This window comes from Ovis aries, chromosome 21 (genome assembly GCF_016772045.2).
Source record: "Ovis aries strain OAR_USU_Benz2616 breed Rambouillet chromosome 21, ARS-UI_Ramb_v3.0, whole genome shotgun sequence".
Taxonomy (NCBI): Eukaryota; Metazoa; Chordata; class Mammalia; order Artiodactyla; family Bovidae; genus Ovis; species Ovis aries.
Window position 1 is genome coordinate 45456309 of NC_056074.1, and position 24632 is coordinate 45480940.

General features: G+C 61.1%; 1 protein-coding gene across 9 annotated transcripts in view; it reads right to left on the bottom strand.

Annotated features, from left to right (window-relative positions):
* Positions 1-24632, bottom strand: part of KCNQ1 (potassium voltage-gated channel subfamily Q member 1) — a 380920-nt gene that overhangs the window by 317246 nt on the left and 39042 nt on the right. For all 9 annotated transcript variants that reach the window (XM_042237886.1, XM_060404142.1, XM_042237885.1 and 6 more), the window contains exon 2: positions 6855-6945. In XM_042237886.1, coding sequence (XP_042093820.1) covers positions 6855-6945 — 91 coding nt within the window. The remainder of the gene's footprint in view (positions 1-6854; positions 6946-24632) is intronic.

Here is a 24632-nt window from a genome sequence, read left to right on the forward strand (position 1 = left end):
CACCCACCGGGCCCAGCGCCCCGCGGAAGGCTCCGGTTACAGCTGAGGGTTCCCATTTTCACGGCTCCGGGCCGAGGGCAGACCCCGCAGGGAGGAATGTCAGCTGTCCCCTCCGGAGCAGCTGCCTCCAGGCCAGGAACGCAGCCAGGAGCCCCGGGGACAGGGACCCCTGGCGGGCGGGCGTGATGGCCCAGGGGTGGGACGCAGAGCCAGCACCCCGGGCCTCACGGAGGCCCAGCGTCCTCGAGTCCTTGGCAGCCTCCTGCGCGGACGTCCTCAGGGCGGGGGTCCTTCCCACTTACAGGACAAGGGCGGCGGCGCTGGCCCCTCAGAGCCCAGGAGGGAGACCCCGCAGGCAGAGCTGGGACCCCGTCAGGCCAGAGAGGCCACCAGCCCGTGGCGAGCATGCACAGAGCGGGGAACACCACAGACACCAGGAGGGGCGAAGGCACCCGAAGGGGATGGCAGGGGTGGGTGGACAGAAGCGCCCAGAGAGGCTGGAGGAAGTGAGGGGGCCACCCCGGGGGCGGGGACACAGGGCCCCTTGTTCAAGGGACGCGGCAGGCGGCTTGGGCCCACATCCACAGAGTCATGGGTCGGGGGGCTCCTGTTCTCAGGGGTCCCCACTGGGTGGCCAAGGGGCTCTGGAGAATTAGCCAAGACCCCTTGAGAGCAGCAGCTTCAAATTCTGCCTGGTGGCCCCGAAGCCTCTGTTCATGGACTCTCAAGGGGACGCTGGGGGGCACCCAGACATGGGGGGTTTGGGGGCCGCCTGAGCCTCGCCCACCCCTCCTGGAACGCAAGAGACAAACCCAGCAGTCTGCCCCGCCCCCAGCCACACACTGTCCAGGGCGGGCCCCCGGCTCATTTCTGCCCAAGGGGGCAGCAGGGAGCCCCCAGACCCGCCTGAGCCCCCTCACCCGGGGGCCAGGGTTCCTGCACACTGCCTTCCTCGGGGCGGCTCGCAGCGGGGCCTCAGGAGGGGTGGGCCCCCTGCAGCCCGGAGCCATGACGCCCCCGCACCATGGAGCGGCCCAGAGTCCCCGCACCATAGCGCGCCGAGCAGGCTGCCTGAGCCAGGCAGCGACTTGACCCTGGCCTGGCAGGGCGGCCATGTGCACACAGAGGGGTGCCCCTCGGCCTTCTGGCTCCTGGGGGCGGGTCAGGCCCTCCCACACTCTGGCACCAGCCCCGTCTTACACAGGCCCCAGGGAGGACCCTGGGCGCAGAACTAGAGCCCGTGACCCTGCCACAGAGTGGGTGCAACAGAAACACTGAACAGACGCAAGTGAGGACGCCCCCACACCGGGATGGGGCGCCTAGGCTGGCTGCATCCTGAGGAAGAGCACAGAGAAGGCCCCAGCAGGCAGAAACAGTCCTCACTGGGCAGTGCCCGTGTGCCGGGGACAGAGGCCCAGGGGCTCAGGGCCCCAGGGCGGGGACACGTCTCCCCAGGGCACATGGGGGCCAGAGGACAAAGCCAGCAGTGTCGCTGGGTGAGCAGGAAGGTGCCCCGGAAGCGGATGTACAGGAGCGGGGCTTTGCTGGATGTGTAGGAGTTCACCAAGCAGAGAGGGGAAAGCTGAGAGAACAGCCCCCTAGGGAGGCAGCAGCCCAGGAGCAGACACAGCCTTGGGGTCTGTTCACAGAGAGCCTGGGCCAGCCACTGGCAGCCCGGCCTTGGGCAGACGCAACCCAGGCTCTGCGAGCTTCCCCCCATCCATGCCGAGGCTCACAGCATGGCTGGCGGGGGCTGCAGGCCCGGACTCAGCGCCACTGCCTCGATCGGCACGTGAAGGGTGTAGGGAGCAGGGCCGGGAACGGGCGGGCCTGCAGAGGCTGGAGCGAGCAGGGTGTGCACTGGAGCCGGGGGTCAGGAGACAGAGCCCAGGCCTCATTCCAGAGAAACGCGGGGCCCACCGAGGGGCCAGAGGACGTGTCGGCGGCGGGGCGGGGGGGGGTGGTTCCCGTGGGGCCTGGATTCGCAGCTAGGAAACTGAGGCCTGGAGGGCGGGACGCTCTCGCCTGTGCTGGGGGAGCCGGGGCCCCGGGGTGGGTGATCCAGCTGGAGGGAGGGCTGGGTCACCGCGGAGGGGCCCCCGGGAGCCTGGGCCAGGGAGGAAGCCTCGGCGATGACCTCATCCACTAGGCCTCCGGGCTGCGGCTCACGGGGTTTTCAACCGCAGCCATCGCAGGACAATCCCTGGTATGCTCCCACCAGAAGCTCAGGATACGCGGGGTCTGTGCTGTGCTTTTGAGGGCCTCTCTCTTTGTGTGGGATTTGAAAAAGGAAAGAAAAAAAAAAACACCCTGCGATTTCGGAGACAAAAACCAGCCCCTCACCTGGGCCCAGCCAGGGTTTCTTCCCCCAGGGAGCAGGGAGGGGGTGTGTTTGCCACAGCAGCAGGCTGGCGGGGGACGGGGGCGGGGGGGCACACAGGAGAGCCGCCCAGAGCTGGAGCCCGGCCACAGGCGCGTGTGCACACCGAAACACAGGCACAGACCATGCATGAGGCCATGTGCACAAGCAGACACACAGGCGCGCTGCACGCTTGCACACAGACATGTGTACACACACACACACGGCTTCACACACACACACACACACACACACAGAGCTTCCCCTGAATTCAGGAACCGTGTCGGGAGCCCTGTTCCCCGGAAGCCGCAAGCAGGGCTCAGATCTCGAACAGGCCATCCGCAGCCCCGGGACAGACCCTGTGGCAGCGATGAGACCCCACCCCAAGTGGCTTTTTCAGCCCCCCAGATCTCCCTGGTTCAGCAAAACACTTAATCCCTTGGAGGCCGCCTGAGGCTCCCTTGCCCAGAGCTGAGACAGCAGCTCTCCGGCCCCATAAAAACCAGCACATGAAAAGGAAGGAAGACATATGGGCTCTGTGGGAAAACACAGCTTCGAAGGACTTTTTTCCACCATTTAAGCACCGAGCTGCTCTCGGGGCCCCTCCTAGGCTCCAGGCTGCGGTCTGGCTCAGAGCTCTGGGTCCTGGCCAGCGGCAGCCTCGCGCCACGGGCAACAGCGCCACCTGGTGTCCTGCAGCCCCAGCCTGCGCGGCCGACCTCGGGGGCCTGCGAGGCCGACCTGGGGGCCTGCGACCACCGCCTCTGCCCTGCCCACACCCGCTCCCTCCGTCACGCCCTGCCTGGGGTCATGCCCGTCCCCAGCCCGCAGACCACAGCCTCTCCAGGGAGCCCCCGCCACCGCCTCCACCCAGAGCCCCGGGACCCCGGGCCTGTCTTGCCCACTGCCAGCTGCAGGGGGTGGTCCCGGCCTGCCCCGGAGGTCCCCCACCTAACCCACCCACCTCCTCCTCCCACCCTCAGGGCACCCCCTCTTGCAGGAAGCCCTCAGCATCCCTGCAGACACCCTGTCCGCCCCCCAGTCCCACTTCACCTCTTACCTCCTTCATGCCTCAACCCTTGACATAATTCATATCACAATTCATATCTTTCCTGGAGCCTGGGCCCCTGTGGCTGCATTCCTCCCGGTGACCCTGATACCCCACCGCCCGCCCCGTGGCCATGACTCCAAAGGTGGCTGGACATGGTCAGCTCAAACCCACCACAAAGGACCTGTTTCCACAGGCCAGTGAGTTACGAAATATTTGGGAACTCGGTACAGGCCATCAGAAGGTTGCATCTGAGGCCATCCTCCCCCAGGCCTTTGTTCCGCAGATAGGGAAGCCGAGGCCCAGGGCCCCACGGCAGCTCCGGGTGCCCCACAGAGCCCCCTTTGGGCTCCTGGACTCAAAGCAAAGTGTCCAAACCCAGAAGCACCGTTGTGGGCCTGTGGCGGGTGCTGCCCGTGGGCCCCTGCTCTGGGGCTCCCTGCTTCAGCCTGCAGACCCCCGTGCCCAGCCACTGGGGGAGAGCGGGGCACACTAAGGAGGGGGAGCCCCGGCAGATGGTGGTCGCGGGGGGCGCCAGTGGTGACGGCCAAGTCTGACCAGGCGGGCGGGAAGGCAGTCTCACGACAGGTCAAAGGGTCAGTCAGCCCACAGGAGCATGTGCCAGGGCCCCAAGGCAGCGGGAGGGCCCAGGGTCAGGGGTCAGCAAACTACACGGGAGCAGAGGGAGCCAGGGGTGGCAGGAAGAGAGAGGAAGTGCACAGTACTGGGGGCCCAAGAGGCCCAGCAGATCCGAAAGCCCACCCGAGCTTCCAGAATGACCAGAGCTTGGTTTTGGAAAACCTCCCCCCCGCCCCCCCACCTCCGCCCCCCCACCTCCGCCCCAAAGCCAACAGCTGCGGTGTGGAGAGGGCGCCTGGGGGGGCACGAGTGTGGCAGAGAGAATGGGGAGGTGTAGAACAGGAGATGCACCCGCAGCAAGGGCCCTCTGCTGGGAGGTGGGGGCTGCTCGCTGGCACACACCCCCAGGATCCCAGCTCCAGCTGAGCCCCGATCCTCAGCGGGGGTGGTTTAGCTGCTCAGTCGTGTCTGACTCTGTGTGGCCTACCAGGCTCCTCTCTCCATGTGATTCTCCAGGCATGAATACTGGAGTAGGTAGCTTTTCCCTCCTCCAGGAGATCTTCCCAACCCAGGAATCGAACCTCGGTCTCCTGAACCGCAGGCAGATTCCTTACCAGCTGAGCCACGGAGGAAGCCTCAGGGAGGAGACCGCAGTTCCGAGCACAGCCACCAGGAGGCGCGCGGACCTCAGCGATGCCCGGACTGTAGGCGGTCAGTTCCTCCAGGAGGCGGGGAGACGGAGAAGGTCGCGGGGCCCCTTTGCCACCACGCCCAGCTCTGGGCCTCCTCGCATCATGAAGCCCCAAGGAACCCAGTGTGACTGTGAGCAGCAGTGTCGGGGGGAGCTCCCAGACAGGCCAAAAGGAGAGGGGAGGCCGGGCCCGCGGCCGCCAGAGCCTGCCCCCCATCCCGGAGCTGCCCTGGGGTGACCCACACCCTCGATGGTCTGCCTTCCAGCCCCAGAACCGGGCCTGGGATGCGCTGACATCAGCGGTGATTCAGGAGCCAAAATCCCGTGCGGGCTGCACCTGGGGCCCTGCCTGAGCCACAGGAGGGTGCCAAGTGGCCTGCAAACCAGGACCCCCGGTGCTACAGGGCCCAGGCTGGGTGGTGGAGGTGGGGGGGGGGGGCAGTTCCGGGGCCCCCTACCCCGACGGGACTCAATGTTGTGGGGGCCTCTCAGTGAACCTTCCAGCAGAGGGGGAGCCGACCCAGTCACTCAGGGGCCCCGTGGGCTGAGCTATGACCCCCCCAGATCCCTACTGTGGGATCCTGACCTCAGAATCTCAGATGCAGCTGTGTTTGGAGATGGGTCTTTAAAGAGGTGACATGATAAAATGAGGTCCCTAGGGTGGGTCCTCGTCCCACAGGACTGGTGTCTTCATAAGGAGAGGCGGTCACAGCACAGACACACACAGAATGACGATACACAGGAGAGGACGCCGTCCCAGCAGAGTCCTGCCCTCTCCCGGGGCTTGAAGGCCACGCCCAACCCAGAATGCGCAGCAGTCTGCCCGGGCCGGCGCGTCCCCTCAGGAGACGTGGAGAGCCCCCTCGCCCCGCCCCGTAAAGCCCGAGCGACCGAGGGACGCCAGTCTCTACACCCAACCAAGGCACCGGACCAGCCCCAGCAGCAACGACTCGAGACAGACGACTCCAGAGGGTCAGAGGACAAACCCCCGCAAACAGTAACAGAACAGAGGAAGTCACAGGCTGCACAGGCAACAAGGGCAGTCGCCTTCCTAGACACCAAAAAACCTCCCTGAAACATAGCGAGAGAGGTTCCATTGCCGATGGCAACAAACGACTGTTAGCATACTGATGATAGCAACAGCTGTCTAAAACCCACATCCCCAGACCATGAAGCCCTTCTGATAAACACACGCCCTGCCCGTGGACAGACCGACCCCAAGCCAGAGAGACGCTGGCCTCCCCAAATTCACACATCACACACCGACAGGCATTTTCTGGGAGCCCAACAAGCTGATCGTAAAGGCCACTGGGGAAAAGAGACAAGCAAGAATCGTCAGGGGACCCCTGAGAGAGAAGAGGGGCCCCAACGTTAACCGCACGGTGAAGCGGATCGTCGTGGAGGTGCACACACAGCTGTGGACAGAACAGGAGGCCACAGAGCAGAGCCCTGGACGTCCGGGTCCCCAGCTGCGTGGGGGAAAAAGACACACTCTGGAGTAAGTGGTGCCGGGGCCGGGGGCGAGAGGGACAGGGTGGGAGCAGACTGGATCCCTCCACCAGGATGTGCCCAATGAACCCCAACAATTTAAAGCCACAAGATCCACCCAGACAGCTCTAACCTAAGAAGGGGAAACTCCGTGAGCACGAATGCAGAGGCATCGGGTGACCGGTGGAGCCGACTGTGTAAAGTACAACAGGCTCTGCCTCGAGGCGCGTCACGAGGACTCGGGGACCCCGGCTCACAGCCGTCGGCTGGCGAGGGCAGGGGCACCCTGGGCCGAGGCTGGAGGCAGGAGCGGGGGTGCCTGCAGATCTGTGCGCCAGCAGGCCGAGCAGACCGCGACCCCGGCGCCTAGCGCCCACGTCCTCTCGTCCTTCCGTCCCTCCCAGCTCAGCCCACTCGTCCCGGAAGCCCTCCCAGACCACCAGGCCCAGGGGCCCGTCATTCTTCAGCCTTCTCAGGCCAGTGGTCATATCCTGGCAAGGCAGGGAGCCAGGAAGGCGGGGTCCCCACAGCCTCTAGACCCCCAGTATTAGGGCAAGCCCCCAGAGCCAGCCCGCCGTGGGGCTCCAGCACAGGGTCCCTTGGGTGGGAGAGGCCAGGAGTGGCAGGCTTCACCTTGCAGCCCACCTGCCTGGGGGCAAGAGCGCAGGGCCCCTTACGCTGGTACGTACCATCCAGAAGAGGGTCCCTGTGGCCAGGGCAACATACTGCTCGATGGTGGACAGCACGCTGAAGATGAGGCAGACCAGGACAATGAGGAAGCTGCGGGACAGGAACGCACGCAGTCAGTGCCATGCCAGGCTGCCCGCCCCGCCCGCTCAGACACAGCCCAGGAAGGGGCGCGGGCAGGGGGCTCGCCCACCGCCCAGGGACCGGGCACTTCCGCCCGGGGCCTGAGGGCTCCCAGTGCCACCAGCCCCGACCGCCAGGTGCGCGCCAATTGCAGGCACAGCCAACAGCAGGCAGTCACCACCCGGCCAGGATGGGATGGGCTCTGACCCAGGCTACAGGCCGACGGGCCTCGGAGGCCCAGGCCGAGAAGCCAGGCGCTGCCCACGTGGTCTCCAAGGATCCAGAGGGGACATTCACGGGCAGAGAGCCGCCTGGGGACCATGGGGCCCAAGGGGCTTCCTCTGGGGTGGCAAACGTCCTGGACACGGGGTGGCAGTTGCAGGCTCCGTGGACGTCCCCACAACACGCGGCGTGCTCGACACGAGGGCTCGCCCAGACCAGGGGCGCAGGCAGCTGCAGGGAGCAGGCCCACACCACCCTCCAGCCAGCTTCCCCATGACACGGCCCGCGGCTGCTTCCTCTCAGCAGCGGGCATGCAGCCAGGGACTCGGGGCCAGCCCCAGGGCCGCCCAAGGCTGGACCCGTGTTCCGCCTCGCGCCCTCTCCTCCTGAACCCTCCTGCGGCCCACGGAGACGCTTCAGCACAGCCTGTCCAGCCACAGACACCGTCCCAGGAAAGGACATCACCACCGCCCACACTGCCCAGCCTCACTGTACAGACAGTAACACGCGTTCCTGTGAGACGACAGCCGCGTCAGCTGCGGAGAGATGCTACAGATGGGAAAACCGGGGCCCGGGCTCCACGCTCCCTGAGGGTGAACCCCAAGCAGCCAAACCACGGAGGGGGGTGAGGCCAGGCCCCGGGGAGGCTCAGGGGGCTCGACAGCCTGGTCTCCTCCCGTCTGGCCCTGCCCCTCCCCACAAAGGACATTTGCGGTGACACTGAGTGTGCCCCAGGCGACTCGGACAGTCGCCCGCACCCAGACCCTTCACCGAGTCACGCCTGCAAAGCCCTGCTTGCCATGAATGGTCACACTCGGGTGCAAAGGTCAGGACACCAACACCCCCGCTGGCCCACAGTCATCATGCCGACTCACTGGCTGAAGCCCCGAGCCACAAGCCCTGTGCCCCGCGCCACTGTCCGCAAGGCTGCAGTGAGACCCTTGGTGGGGAAGGTGCGGGCCCGGACCCAGGTCTGCGGGTCCTGCTGCCCACGGCTCCCCGGGTCCCCTACCTCCAGCCCCCGCCGCCGGGACGTGCGTGAAAAGTCCTGAACTCTCTCCCAGTCCTGCCTCCTGAGGCAGAGGACATGGGCAGAACCCACGCGGCGTCTCTGCCCCCTCAAGGCGTCGCGGTGGGCCCTGCGGCCCGCTCGGCTGCCTCGGAGGCCTGAGGGCAGCGGTCCCTCTTCTTCGAGGCCTGTCCCTGTTGCCTCTTGATGCCAGGGCGGCATCTGTCGGTGTCGGGACGACCTCGGCTATGCTCACGGAGCAGCGAGAGCTCGTTTAGAACCGCGCGCCAGGCTGGGGCACAGAGGCCCGGGGGCGAGGAGGACAGAATCTTGCCAAGTCGGGGGTCTGGCCACGGCAGCTCTGCCCATGGACAGGTCTGCAGGGAGGGCACAGCAGGGGGGGCATCCTCAGCTCCTGCTCAGAGGCACACAGAGACCCACCCCACCCACCCTGTGTGAACCTCGGCAGAGGCCCTGGGCCAGAGAGGGGGGCCCCCAGGAGCGCCCCCCTGGGGGCCGCTGGGCCTCCGGGCTCAGAGCTCACCACCCTCCACGCTGTGTTGGCCTCGGTCGCGCTGTCTTCTGAAGGCTGAGCAGCTCCTCAAATACCTGCACACGTCGTGCTGGTTTCAGAAAGAATCATTTCACAAAGGGCGCTTTGTCCGCTCCGAGTGTGTGGGCCCAGGAGCCTCAGCAAGGCCAAGGTCAGGTCCTTGCCCTGGGGGTGTTGGCAGCAACCTGGGGGGCCTGGTGCTCCCCGTCTGCCTCTGCGGGGCTGGCCACCCGCTCTGTCCCAGCTCGGGTCCCAAGGCTCCAAAGTCAGGCAGCCGCAGACCTCCGAGAGCCAGGGGAGCAAGGCCCAGGGAAGGGGAACACCGCCCTGTTCTCTGCCCAGGTGTGCGAGTGGGGCTGGGCGGGGAGAGGGCCCCTCGGGTCCCGGTGCTGCCCGACCCGACCTCCCAGGGGTGCGTGTGCGTGCCTGTGGGAGGCGGCCGTGGCTAAGGCGAGGACGATGGCCTGTGGATGCCCTGATGGCCGATCCACCCTGGGCACATGGCCTCCGGCTCCTGCCCGAGGACGTCCATGCCCTTATCGGACATCGGACATCATTTCAGCGTCTGCGGCAACAGGTGCCCAGGAAACACAGAGGAATGCGGGAGCCGTGCCAGGGCGATGGTCCAGCAGGAGGGTGCGCCAGGGAACAGCAGGGGGCAGATGGCAGGACCCCACCCCCATGCCCACGGGCTGGGTCCCCAGTGGCACCGGTGCCTGGCAGGCTCAGCCCAGGTGGGGCAGGACAGACCAGACCCTCAGGGAAGTCCACGGGCACGGTCTCTCTGGTCCACAGGGAAACCTCTTTCAACCCTGGATGTTCCCCAGTGATGCTGAAAACGTGAATAAGAAGCACACGCTTCACGGGCAAGGGGAATATAGCCTGTTCAAGGCGCACTCGGAACCCAGAAGTGACAGACCTCTGCCGTCGGGCTCTGCGAGCTCTGAGCGAGGTCCAAGAGGCTGAGATGCAGCACTGGGCCAGTCAGGGAGCGTTAGCTGCACCCTATCTGTGCGCTCAATTTCTCTGTGACCCCATGGACTGTAGCCAGGCCCCTCTGTCCAGCGGATTTCCCAGGCCAGCAGACTGGAGCAGGTTGCCATTTCCTCCTCCAGGGGATCTTCCCGACCCAGGGATTGAACCCATGTCTCCCGGCCTGGCAGGTGGATTCTTTACCACAGCGCCACCTGGGCAGCGTATTCAATATAGACCAATTACGTGCTTGGAAAAGTCTTGTTGGTCCAGAAAAAAAGTTCTGTGTGAAGGGATAGACGTTGGGAACACTTGGTATTGGGAATGCTTGGTGAAACACGCCAGTCACGGAAGGGAAAGGCCTGTACGATTCAACTTCCATGAGGACCCTAGAGCTGTCAGACCCACAGCAACAGAAAGCAGGATGGGGGGCCTGGCGCGGGGTGAGGAGGCGGTGCTTTGGGGACAGAGCGTGTCCCTGCCGTAAGGAGAGGCTTTGAGGATGGGTGAGTTAATGGCTGCACGCACAGCTCAGGACTTCGCAGCCCGAGCGGTACGCTTACACGTTGTCAGAGAGGTTTCACACTACGCTTATCTTGCCACAGCTTTTTTAAGTTAAGGAAAAAGAAACGGGAGACTAAGTAAATGGCACGTACACGCACGCCCTGGACTGCTGCCCGCGCTTGATTAAGGCTATGAATGAGGCTGTGTGAGGTTCAAAGACCCGCCCTCCCGGCCAGGACCTTCGGGCCGATAACAGACAAAGGGCTTGTCCTGCCACCTGAACCTCAAGGCCGAACTCGGAGCGTGTGATTTAATAGATTAGCTGCTGACGTTCAAACTCCGGCCGTATCGGAGGGGCTCCTCTTTGCACAAAAGTCACCTGGGAGATTCCAAACATCCCTGAGCAAACAGGACAAGGTGGGCTGGGGAGCCTGTGGCTGGATGTGGACACCCCCGTGGCACTGAGCCCCCCGGGGGAGGGGGAGCTGGCCTCAGGTCCCACCAGCACTGTCCGTGGGGCTGGGGAAACACGCCCCAACAGAAAGCCAAGACACGCCCCACCCCGGTCCAGCCTGTGCCCAGCACTGCCCTGGGTGGAACAGGGTCGGGCACGTCGCCAATCACGCCTCGGCCCAGGTGCTTGGCACTGTGCACCCCCTGACCCCGTGGGAAGGAGTCACACCGCCTCCAGAAGGAGACTCTGGGCTGCCCCTGCAATCCACGCTGCCCGGCTAGGGGACCCAGGGCTCAGGGACAGCGAGGCCAAGCCAGCCCCAGCTTCAAGGCAGGGGCCGAGCCTCCCCAGGGCAGGGCCCTGCTTCCAGGGGCCAGGCCACCACTCAGCACCCCACAGCCTCCAAGGGGAGCGCCGCACACAAGGCTGAGCCACAGGGGTGGGGGAGGCGCTGCGTGGGCGGGCCGGGCCAGGCCGGGGTGGAGACCCTGGGCCACTTCCAGCTTCCAGGGGCCCCGGGATCTCTGGGCTCAGGGCATGTCCTTCCAGTCTCTGCCTCCAACGTCATGCACCCCCTGCTGTGTTTGTTTCTTCTGTGGGTTTCTTCTGAGGACACCTGTCACTGAATTGCGGGCCCCCTGCCCCAGAATCCAGAATCTTCTCCGCCTCAAGATCCTTAACATATCACCTCTGCAAAGATGCTTTTTCTAAATACCTAAGGTCACGTTCACAAGTTCCAGGGAGTCTTCCATCTCTAGGGGCCATTATTCAGCCTCTGTGACTTATCAAGGATTCTAATAAATGATGCAGATGGTGACTGCAGCCATGAAATTAAAAGACACTTACTCCTTGGAAGGAAAGTTATGACCAACCTAGACAGCATGTTAAAAAGCAGAGACATTACTTTGCCAACAAAGGTCTGTCTAGTCAAGGCTATGGTTTTTCTGGTAGTCGTGTATGGATGTGAGAGTTGGACTACAAAGAAACCTGAGCACTGAAGAATTGATGCTTTTGAACTGTGATTCTGGAGAAGACTCTTGAGAGTCCCTTGGACTGCAAGGAGATCCAACCAGTCTATCCTAAAGGAGATCAGTCCTGAATATTCACTGGGGGGACTGATGCTGAAGCTGAAAGTCCAATACTTTGGCCACCTGATATGAAGAGCTGACTGATTGGAAAAGACCCTGATGCTGGGAAAAATTGAAGGTGGGAGGAGAAGGGGACAACAGAGGATGAGATGGTTGGATGGCATCTCCAACTCAATGGACATGAGTTTGGGTAAACTCCGGGAGTTGGTGATGGACAGGGAGCCTTGGCGTGCTGCAGTCCATGGGGTCACAAAGTGTCGGACATGACTGAGCGACTGAACTGAACTGAATTAAATGAATACATCGCTTATGATGACGAGAACTATCAGCAAATCTTCAGTGAGTCTTTAAAAGCCAGCATCAGGCATATGGTAAAGTGCGTGTCCGTGGCGCCCCTGTGAAACAGTCCAAGGTACGTTCAGAGCCCGCCCCCTCACGGCCTCAGTGCATCTGCAGAGACCCGAGTAAGGTCCCAGACTCCAGGGACTAGGATGCAGAGAGAGGTGTCTTTGCGAGGTCACGCACAGCTCAGCACCCCACTGTCCAGACCCCATCACGTCAGGGAGGGACTCGGCCCTTCACTCCCTCCCCCCTGACGTGCTGGGCGGCATCCAAGCCAGGGCTCCTGGAACAGGCCGCCCCGACTCTGAACCTCCCGTGAGGCGTGTTCAGTGGCACCGGCTCCTATTCCTTTCAGAGGCTCCCTCGGGCGATGCGACCGCTAGCCACGCGGGCACCAGAGGGCAGCTGGGCGCGGTGAGGCCACTGTTCCCGCAACTCCAGTCTCCATTCTCTTGGAGCCCCACGCTCCAAGGTCCCGTGAGCGCAAGATCCCATCAGACATATCCCAGAGCGCCTGTCCACAAGGAGCTCCTAGGAGACGAAGACGCTTATCCCTACCTCTCAACAGGGGCTGTCCTCCGCCTTTCGGGCTTTCAGTTGACACTTTTTCTAAAAGTGACCTGGGCCGGGGACCCCAGAGACACAGGGCCTCTCACCTCGCACTCTGGCTGGGCCCTTGGCTATTCCTGTGCGCATAGCACCTCCCTAGAGGCCAGGGCGCCTCTGTCTGGGGGTCTCCAGCCCCAGGGGACGGGCCACCAGGACTGCACCAGAATCTGCAGCCCACATCCAACTGGTCTCCTTGCCCAAGTCTTGACGTCCACCTGGCAGCTGGGGGCGATCCTGGGAGGGTGCAAATTCCACCAGCCCTCCAAGCTAAAGATTCTCCAGTGAAGTCTGAACTCCAAAGCCACCTTCTGGGGCATCCCCCTGCCCCATAGGCCTGGGCTTCCCTGAGAGAGGTGGCGGGCCTTCTGACGCCACAGCTGGGCCCTGTGTCCCCTGCCTTGCTCTCATCAGACCACTGGCTACCTGCTGCCCACTGCTGCCCCGATAGAGCAAGGGCTCTGCAGGCATAGGATGTCTGATGTCCGCTTTGAAGGCCCCATATGGGACGTGGTACCTGAATGCCTGAACAGTTCAGGTTCAACGCAAGAACTCAGTGGACAGAATTATCCATGCCACCTCCTCCATGCAGGCCTCCAAGGTTCACCCAGAAGTGAAATCCTCTTGTGCCATTTTTTTTTCTCCTTGCCCTGCCCTGCCACACCCCACTCCAGTGCCCTCCGCCAGGGCCCTGCAGGGTTTCCAATGGGCCAGGACACCAGGTAGCTCTCTACGTACCCTTTCTCCCCCAGACTGCATGCCAACAGTGCCAGGCAGAAAGGAGCTGGGGGCGGTGGGAGGGAGCTCTGATGTGAGTCGCAGCAGCCATGGCCACCCAGGTGCCAGGAGTGCCGAAGACGCAGCAGGTGAGGCTCTGAGGTGAAGACCATGGTCTCGCTGCCTGAAGTCAGCCCAGAGGCAGCAGGGGCTGCCCAGATTCACCCTCAGCCCTCCTCCGGGCCTCTTCTGGAAACCCAGGACAACACAGGTGAGGGGACAACTTGGGCACCAGGATGGGGTCACGTTCAGGAGGCCTGTGACAGGTCCACCGCGGTGAAGCACCACCGTGCTCACCAAGGACTGGACTCACAGCTCCCGACCGCTTAGTGCGGATAGAAACCCAGCTCCACCCTGGCGCCCCCAGGCTGGGGGCACTGCAGGCCCCAAAGCCCGACTGCGCCCCCTGCCCGAGGTGACAGGGTGCGGTGCCCCCAGCACAGGCCGCGCCTTCTGCAGGGCAGGTGGTGGGACAGCCAGGCCCAGCCGAGCCTGGGGAGCAGCCAGGCCATCGCCCTGCCCAGCAGCCTGGCTCCGTCGAGGACGCAGGCGGATGGCTGTGCTCATGTGCCCCACGCCCAGCATCCTCTCACTCCCCACGCGCGGCTCCACGTGAGGCCCTCATGTGTGCAGGCGGCGGGATGTCCCCCTCTGTCGATGGCCCAGCCGGCTGGGGGCAGCTGGGGGCGGGTGAGGACAGGCCTTGACAGGGGGCTTGACCACATCACCCTAAGCGGTCACGTCAGGGCCTTTCCCGGGCCCTAGAGAGGCAGCTGTGGGGGTCCCAGCGGTGGGGGTCTCAGGGATGCGGGCGCTGTGAGGATGTACATGTAGGTCTTCTCGGGAATCCGTTACACGATCAGAAACGCAACAGCCGGGACCGTCCCCAGGCTCCAGTGGTTGAGACTTTGCCTTCCAATGCTATGGCATGGGTTCAATTCTTGGTCAGTGAACCAAGATCCCACACACCAAGCAACCAAAAAGTTTAAAAATAAATAAATTGGTGTCTTAAAATATTTTTTCAAAAGTCAACAAACCAAGATCCCACAGGCCAAGCAACCAACACATTTAAAAATAAATAAATTGGTGTCTTAAAAAAATTTTTTTAAAATAAAAGGGCCTTCCCCGGTGGTCCAGCATTAAGACTCCGTGTGTCCACTGCTCGACTCAATCCCTGGTTGGGGAACTAAGATTCCACACACTGCAAGGTGCTAACAATATGTAGGAAGAGAGAAAGAGAAAGAGAAGACAGACAGACAGGCAGCAGCCGTGTCTGAGCACCAGGCTACGGACAACTAGACTTGGGACGTCCAGCCCGGGCCACGGTCAGCCACGTGATGCGTTCTCAGCATCCGCTGGACAGCAGAGTGCCAACTGGAAGCCCGGACTCTTTCTACCACGCCCCACGCAGCCCCTAAGTGGCCCCAGCGCCTGGCAGCAAGGTGGGGACGAGCCGTGCAAATCCATACCTTCCTGTCCCCTCTGTCGTCACGAGAAGCCCCAGAAGCAGGCCCGTCCCTCGTCAGAGAAGAAAGAGGGCCTGAGGCTGCATGGAGCCCCGGGTGGAGAGCAGGACTACAACGCAGGCCTCCTCCCCCAGGCCCTGCCCCACACCTCCAGGAAAGCAGGGTCCAGCCAGGGGGCAGGGTCTCTGGCTGCCCACTGCCCACCCCCGAGGGGCTGCCCAGCCTGGCAGTGAGAGGACAGGCCCCAGATGGCTTTGGCCGGGGGGTGTCCCGGCCCTCGAGGTCTGGCGCTGGATGGGGTTAGGCCAGGGGGCTGGGGGGTGTCCTGGCCCTCGGGGTCTGGCGCTGGACGGCAGACCCAACGGAGGCAGGGCTTCCGGGCCAAGCAGACGAGCTCGCCCAGGGCCCACGGCCGTGGGGGCAGCTCTGGCCCCTGCAGCTTCGCCTCCACTAAGCCTGGCCGCCAGGCCCAGCCCGGCTGCGATAAGAACGCCTCAGAGGGTATATTTAGAAGGTGCTGGAGAACAAACTGAAGTGACCCCACGGACAGGGCCCTTATCTGCTCCAGGACGCACGTCGTCTTCCCGTGAACAGGGCCCGTCCGGGGCGGGGGAGGGGCCCAGCGGGCCCTCCTGGGGGCAGGGCAGCCGGGGCAGGCAGCTGGACACACCTGTGCGTGCTCGCGCTGCCCCAGAGGCAGCCCGTCCCAGGGGCGACCCCCACCCGGCCAGCGCCTGCAGGCCTCACCTTCTGGGCTGAGAAGGGGCAGCAGGTGGCAGAGCGCTCGGACACCAGCGGGGGTGGGAGGGGTCCGGTGGGCTTCCTGCCCACAGCTCAGGGCCCTGCCCTCCTTCAAACAGGGTGACTCTGCAGACTGGAGGCCACGGCAGGGCTCCCGGAACACCTGGACCCAGCCCCGAGGAGGAGCAAGGTGCCCACAGCCCTGCTGGTGCCGGAGCGGGTGGGTGTCTCTGCGCATCCCTGCTTGGGAAAGTCCTCCCTCCTGTCCACCCTAAGTCTTCCTTGCCGCAGTGTGGCCTGACCTCCAGCTGAAGGCAACCTCCCGACTCCAAGCCCCTCAGGGGCCCCCATACAGTCTGTCCTCAGGGTCAAGACCACTGCCCACACCCAGAGAGGCAGGGTCCCTGGTTGAGACTTTGAGGAGCCCATGCCTTCTCCTTCTCTGACCCCTGCTAAGCCCCCCACCCAACACTTTGGAGGTAGAGGCCCTTCTGAGAAGCCAGAAAGCCCATATGGGCAGCCCTGGCCCAGGGCAGAGCCCCCCACACCACTCCCCGGCCCTGGAACCTGCCAATATTTCCCCAGAGACAGTCCTCAACCTGCCAAGGCTGCACGCCCAGCAGACGTGGGTCCACAGCATGACCTTGGCTCCCCCACACCCACACCCCTGGTGGTCTCCTGCCCAGCACCTTGGTGGTTCCCAACCCTCTTCCAGCCCCAGCGCCCCTGAGCCTAGCAGGTCAGTGCCTGGGGAGCGTGGAGGGACAGCAGGTCCCCATGCCTGGCACCGCCCCCTGCCCCCCAGCCAGGCCTGGCTCCATGGAGGCCCCAGGCATTGACACCGGGCCCAGGACCCCCCGAGTCGGCTCATCCCACGAGCTCAGGAAGGGGCTGTCCCTCACCCCTGCCGTCCAGGGGCCCAGGTTCCCTGCACGTAGACGCCAAGCTTCTCAGGCCCTCCATTCTCCCCAGACCAGGAAGGGTTCTGGCTTCGCGGCTCTCTCCTGGGGTGACCCAGGCCGTGTGCCTCCTTCCCTACAGGACACGCTCCCCGTCCCAAGGCCGAAACTGGGGTGCAGGAGCCAAAGAGCAGGGACACCCCACTGTCGTCTCCCCGCTGCCCTGAGCCAGGAAGGCCCGTGGCTGACAAAACCAGCGTTCCAGGATGGACAGGGACAGCCCGCCGCCAGCGGGACCTGCCAACCCACACGGCCCAGGCAGGCCTCCTGAACGGGGCCCTTCACCCTGGCCTTTAGGGGCCGGCTTTGCTCTGGACGAGAAGGCCTGAGGCTCAGGGCCGCAGACGGTGCCGTTCCCAATCTTCCGCTGCAGCCCTGAGGCGCCCCAGGGAAGGGGGTCAGACTGAGAGCAGGCAGCCCAAGGTGGACCCCAGCGCAGCCGGGCCTCTGCTGGGAGCATCCCCCATTCCAGGCCGCAAGAGAGAGACCGGTCAGGCAGGGCCACACACAGGCTCTTGCACCCCCAGAGGCAGGAAGATCTTGGGGGAGGCCAGGATATTTAGGAGGGCGAGACAAGGACATCGGGGCAAGGGGAGAGATAAACATGGTTCCTCTGAGTGTGGATGGTGACCGCAAACCCAGTCCCCAGCCCCTGTCTGCCGCGCTCCTGACCCCTCCCAGGGGCCCTCCAGGCTGCAGCCACAGCTGTCCCCACCCCCGGCCTGTCCAGCACCTCCACACTGGGCCGGGGCGTGGTCAGCCCCCAAGGAACACAGGGTCCCTGCCCAGTGGCCACTGCTGTGAACCCACCTGCCCACCGCCGTATGGAAGCCCTGGTCCCGCCCACTGCCAAGCTGCCACCCCGGGAGCTGCAAGCATGCTGTTCGACAGCTCCTGCCCATGGAAAGCCCACGCCACTCACTGTGGGCCTCTGCCCGGCCATCAGGGGCTGTCCCCGTGACACAAGAGGGCAGCAGTGGGCGGGGGTCACAGAGAGGCCAAGGCAGGGGCTGGAGCAGAGGAGGAGGACGAGTGGGCCCAAATTCAGGACCACGTCCCCAGACGCAGCCTCCAGGAACCCGGGGACTTGGCACTCCAGCCCTCGTCCCAGGCGGAGGATGGGGGCAGACGACCCTGTGGCTGACTCCCAGCCTGGCTCCAGCACCTCCAGCTGCACCCCAGACGTGCCCAGAGGTCCCGGGAGCCGGGGGCGTGTGGACACAGCGATGCAGGAGTGCCCTCGTCGTAGGTGTGACTGAGGGCGGGTGCCGGCAGGTGCCTTCGCGGGGGCCACCTGGCCTCGTCCTGGGACACGACGCAGCCTTGTCCACGGGAGCCACAGCCTCTGAAAGGTCTGCGCTCCAGGAAGCGGCCTGTTTCCTCCTTCTGCAGCTGGCCTGAGACGAACACCCCCGCTTCCTCTGTGCTTCTTCCTTGCCCCATGGCCGTGCCCACTCTGATCTCTGCACACACACTCGGGGCTCTCGCACACGTGTGTGATGGAGGGGCCACGGTGGACGCAGCCTGGGCCCCCGGACAGTCGAGGAGCTCCCCCCTGCAGCCAAGCCTGCTCTCCTGCATCCAGCTCCCAGGCTGGACACCCCCCGGGGCCACCCGGAACCAGGCCCGGCCTTCATCAAAGCCGGAGCCGCTCCAGGGCACGGCGGTCAGGGCCCCCTGTGGGTTCCTCAACACCGGATGCCAGAAGCGGGTCTATTTTGGTCTCTGCATCCTCCACCACACGGCCAGCAGCCCAGCTCTGCCACAGGGGGAGGTCAGCACCTCTGCCCAGCCTGGCCGGCCTAGCGGCTCCGAGGCTCGGGTCCGTCACCTGGCTCGGAGGGTGGATTCCCAGGCCGGGGAGCGACCACGACTCAGCTAAAATCAGTCCCCCTCCTCCTTGGAAGCCAACTGAGAAGGCCCGGGCCTGGGCCGCCCATGAGGCTCCGGGCTCCAGGGACAAGGCAGACCCAGGGGACGTAAACCAGAGACAAAGCAAACAGAATGAGGGCCACGGCAGCAGCCCCAGGCACACAGAGGGGCTGTCGCTGTGAGCGACGGGGGTCGGGGTGCGGGAGGCCGCCTGGGGCGGTGACACGGCCCGCGGGAGGGCTAGGGTGGATATTCCACGCAGAGGTGAGTGCAAAGGCGGGTTAGGGCAGATATGAGGCCGGGGAGGCTGAAACAGGGTGCAGGGCAGGACCGCCTCCAGCCAGGAGGCTGGAGGAGAGCCACGCTCAGGAGCCCCTCACAAGCCCAGGAGAGGTGCCAGCCGTCCGGGCCCCCCAGCGCCAGCAGACACACGCTCTGCACTGGGCCCGGAGACCCCCAGTGGGAAGAAGGCTCAGACCATCAGAGGCGCGCCCCTGTCATGCACACCCACCATGGGGCCAGAACCTCCAACACCAGGACTCCAGAGCCAGGCTGCATCCCAACCCAAAGGCAGCATCGGCAGTGAGTCCATCCCACCCTCGCCCCTCACACCTGGGGCATCTCCCCAGCGGCTGCCCCGGGCATCCTTGGGGGGCCCCTGCCCACACCTGCCGGGCCCTGTGGCCCAGCCGGCGGCCGGGGAGGCCCTGTCCCGAGAGCCCCTCTTATCTTTCTCAGTCCGGCCATGACCCACGGCGGCCACATCCAAGGAGGGAAAAAAGCAGAGGACAGGGAGGAGCAGCCAGGACGCGGCGGGACACGGGGGCCGGAAACGCCTGCGCCAGGCCGACACCTCCGCGTGCTGTCGGAGCTGCCGCTTCCTGCCGGCCGCCGAGAACAGCCGGCATATCCTCCAAGCAGCCTCCCCGACCCTGCTGGTGACCAAGACCGCCGCCCCGCCACCCCCCCGACCCCCGCCACCGCAGGACACCCAGCCTTCCGGAAGCCAGGCGTTCATGAGAGCAGGGTCTCGAGCGGGGTCAGGGTTCACCAGCCCTAGGGTCCTGGGGGTGAAGGTGCAGAGCTTGGAGGGGAATCAGTGACTGACACCGAGGGAAAAGGCTCTGGGGTCCCACCAGCTTCCCCCAAAGCCTGACGCACCCCTCATGAAACTGTGTCCTAGGGGAGGAAACTCTGAAATTCTCTGTCTCCTGAAAGAGCAAGCAGAGACGCTGAGTCAGCCACTCCACCTCCCCGCCTGTGCTGCCCTAGTCAAAAGCACATGGCCTCTCCCCAGGGTCTCACCGGTGTTACAGGGCCTGGGAAACCTGGATTCTGAGACGGCCCTGTGCCGGGGAAGGTGGGGAGGAGCAGCCTGGGGTGGGACGTGTCACGTCGGAGGGGTCTGCTCGCTGAGGTGCCGTGAGGCCAGCGGGAGATCGGGGGAGAGCCTGGTCCAGGGTCTGGGTCTGCGAGGCATCGGTGTGTGGGTGACAGGAAGGCAGGCTCGGGGCTGGTCTCCCATGAGCGAGCGGGGCAAGGAGGGAGAGCAAGGGGGCTGGGCGCCAACCCAGCAGGGGCAAACGCCCTCAGGCCCTGCCCTCTCTTTTCTCCCCACCATCTACTCCGCTCGTACACCCTCTTATCCACAGGCCCCTTGGTTGTCATCCTCACTCCAACCCACCCGGGGCAAGCATCTCCCTCCCACAGCCCATCCCAGCAACAGCCTCTGGTCTCCCCGCCCCCAGTTCCGCACCACTCAGAGGTCAGAGGATGCTGGTGAGCAGTCTGGGTGTCTAAGGAAGGGGCCCTGAGTAGGCATCATGAAAGAGAAGACCTTAGATCACACACAAGAGCAGGCTTCAGCTTCAGCGTCAGTCCTTCCAGTGAATAGTCAGGGTTGATCTCCTTTAGGACGGACTGGTTTGATCACTGGAAGGACTGAAGCTGAAGCGCCGATAATTTGGCCACCTGATGTGAAGAGCAGACTCATTGGAAAAGACCCTGATGCTGGGAAAGACTGAAGGCAAAAGGAGAAGGGAGCGGAGGAAGATGAGATGGTTGGATGGCGCCACCGACTCAGTGCACAGGAGTCTGAGCAAAGTCCGGGAAACAGTGGAGGACAGGAGAGCCGTGAGTACTGCAACTCGTGGTGCCGCAGACTCAGACACAGCTTAGTGACGGAACAGCAACAATGGACAAGCAGACGTCACGTGGACGCAAAAGTCAAAGCCTTAAACGTCTAGGAGAAAACGTGGTCAATTTCTCTTTCATGTCAGGGTCGAGAGAGGTTCTCAGTCATGACTCACAACTCAAAGGCAATAGAATGGAAAATAGATGAATTTGATTACCTAAACATAGAAAGTTTTTTTTTTAATGACAAAAAGCACCATAAATAGAGTCAAAAGACAATGATCAACTGGGAGAAAACACTCACAATATAAGCCACAAAGAACTCACATTCCTAGAATATAAATGACTTAAAAATCGAGAGCTCAAGGACCAGAAACCCAATAGAATAACACAGAAAAGACACAGACAATTGATGAAGACATGCGTGTACGCATCATACATGACCTTGAGACACATGAAAAGTGCCCAAATGCATAGTTACAGAAATGCCATCAGGTCAGCAAAAAATAAAATAGTGTGATGACGCAGCCGGAGAAGCTACGGGGAAGCAGCTTGCTCATACAGTGCTGGGGGTGCGCACGGCAAAACCCTCAGGAAAGGGAATTTGGTCTTTGCCTGGAAGAGTCAGACACAGCTGAGTGACTTAGCGCCACACCCATGCAACAGGACCTCGGGGTTTCCCAGGTGGCTGAGTGGTCAAGAATCCGCCTGCTTATGCAGGAGATGAGGGTTTGATTCCTGGGTCAGGAAGACGCCCTGGAGAGGAAAGTGGCAACCCACTCCAGTGTTCTTGCCTGCAAAATCCCATGGACAGAGGAGCCTGGCAGGCTACAGTCTACGGGGTCGTAACAGTCTGACACGACTTGGCAACTAAACAACACCGATAACAAAGACTACATACTTCTCTTTTGGTTTCCCACTTCCGTCTCTAGGCATCTAGGCTAAAGAGAAAAATAAAAACGCGCAAGCCTCTTCACTGAGACGTTGCTTGTAATTGCAAACTACTGGGAATCACCTAAACGCCCATAAAGAAACTACAGTCCGTCTACCTGGCAAAGTACCAAGCAGCCGAGAAAAAGGAAGAAGAAGCTCTTGATGGACTGATATGGAGTGGATTCCAGAATGTACTGTTAGGTGAGGAGAGCAACCATGACGAGCGCCTGTAGACTTTTCAACAGATGGTGCTGGGAATATGGGACCCACACGTAGAAGAGCCCAGTCGGACCTTTACTTCACCCCATTTACAAAAATCAGCTCACAGTGGATACAGATCTCCTGCAAAAGGCCTAAAATGGTAAAACTCCTAGGAGAAGGCATCAGGGGAGAGCTTCATGGCACTGGATTTGGCAATGTTTTTTAGCTAGGACACCAAAAGCACAGGAATAAAAGAAAAAACAGATCAATTAGACTTCGTGAAAGTTAGAATTCCTATGCAGCAAAAGGAGAAGGCAATGGCACTCCAGTCCAGTACTCTCTCCTGGAGAATCCCATGGACAGAGGAGCCTGGTAGGCCACAGTCCATGAGGTCGCAGAGAGGCGGACACGACTGAGCAACTTCACTTTCACTTTTCACTTTCATGCATTGGAGAAGGAAATGGCAACCCACTCCAGTGTTCTTGCCTGGAGAATCCCGGGGACAGAGGAGCCTGGTGGGCTGCCGTCTATGGGGTCGCACAGAGTCGGACACGACTGAAGCGACTTAGCAGCAGCAGCAGCAGCAGCAGCAGCAGGACACAATCAACAAAGTGAAAAGACAACCAACAGCTTTTGGGGAAGAGGATTTACAATTCATATCCAGGATACACAGGGAACTCCTAAACTCAATAACAGCATCAAAACCCAACTAAACAGGCAAGACCCAGCTACTGGTAGATTCCGTCTCATTGTACTTTGCAGCAGGGCAAAGGCTAACAGTTTTGTCAAGAGAACACACAGGTGGTAGCAAATACCCTCTTTCAACAACACAAGAGACAACTCTGCACATGGATATCACCAGATGGTCAATACCCAAATTAGACTGATTTATAGTCTTTGCAGTTAAAGATGGAGGAGCTATATACAGTCAGCAAAAACAAGACATGGAGCTGACTGTGGCTCGGATCATGAGCTCCTTATTGCAAAACTCAGGCTTAAATGGAAAAAAGCAGTGAAAACCACTAGGCCATTCAGGCATGACCTAACTCAAATCCCTTATGATTATACAATGGAGGTGATGAATAGTTCAAGGGATTAGACCTGTACATGAAGAATGGTGGGTGGAAGTTCACAACATTGTACAAGAGGCAGTGAGCAAAGCCGTCCCAAAGAAAAAGAAATGAAAGAAGGCAAAGCGGTTGTCTGAGGAGGCTTTAAAATAGCTGAGGAAAGAAGATACGTGAAAGGCAAAGGAGAAAAGAGAAGATACACCCAACCGAATGCAGAGCTACAGAGAACAGCAAGGAGAGATGAAGGGACTTCTTAAATGAACAGTGCAAAGAAAGAGGAAAACACAGAATAGGAAAGACTAGAGATCTCTTCAAGAAAACTGGAGATATCAAGGGAACATTTCATGCAAAGACAGGCACCATAAAGTCCAGAAACGGTAAGGATCTAACGGAAGCAGAAGAGATTAAGAAGAGGTGGCAGGAAGACACAGAAGAGCTGCACAAAAGAGGTCTTAATGACCCGGATGACCGCCTTGACCTGCTAACACACCCAGACTCGGACATGCTTGAGTGTGAAGTCAAGTAGGCCTTAGGAAGCATTACTACAAACAAAGAGGGTGGAAGTGATGGAACTCCAGCTGTGCTATTTCAAATCTTAAAAGATGATGCTGTTAAAGTGCTGCACTCAACATGTCAGGAAATTTGGAAAACTCGGCAGTGGCCACAGAAATAGAAAAGGTCAGTTTTCATTCTAATCTCAAAGAATGGCAATGCCAAAGAATGTTCAAACTATCATACGCTTGCGTTCATTTCATCTACTAGTAAGGTTATGCTCAAAATCCTCCAAGCTAGGCTTTAGCTGTATGTAAACTGAGAACTCCCAGATATACAAGCTGGGCTTCAAAAAGGCAGAGGAATGAGAGATCAAGTTACCAACAACTGTTGGATCATAGAGAAAGGAAGGGAATTCCAGAAAAATATCTACTTCTGCTTCATTGACTATGCTAAAGCCTTTGACTGTGCAGATCACAACAAACTGGAAAATTCTTAGAGGTGGGGATACCAGACCACCTTACCTATCTCCCAAGAAAGCTGAATGTGGGTCAAGAAGCAACAGTTAGAACCAGACATGGAACAACTGACTGGTTCAAAATTGGGAAAGAAGTATGACAAGGCTGTCACCCTGCCTGTTTAACGTGCCCACAAAGTCCATCATGCAAAATGCCAGGCTGGATGAATCACAAGCTGGAGTCAAGATTACCGGGAGACACAACAACAAACTCAGGTATACAGATGATACCACACTCGTGGCAGAAAGTGAAGAGGAACTAAAGAACCTCTTGGTGATGGCGAAAGAGGAACCTGAAAAAGTTGGCTGAGAATCCAACATTCAAAAAACTAAGATCATGGCATCTGGTCCCATTATTTCATGGCAAATAGATGAGGAAAAAGTGGAAGCAGTGTCAGACTTTATTTTCTTGGGCTCCAAAATCACTGCAGATGGTGACTACAGCCATGAAACTGAAAGACATTTGCTCCTTGGAAGGAAAGCTACAACAAACCTAGAGAGTGTATTAAAAAGCAGAGACATCACTCTGCTGACAAAGGTCTGTATAGTCAAAGCTATGGGATTTCCAGTAGTCATGTACAGATATAAGGGTTGGACCATAAAGATGTCTGAGCACTGAAGAATTGATGCTTTTGACCTGTGGTGTTGGAGAAGACTCTTGAGAGTCCCTTGGACAGCAAGGAGATCACACCAGTCCATCCTAAAGGAAATCAACCCTGAGTACTCATTGCAAGCACTGATGCTGA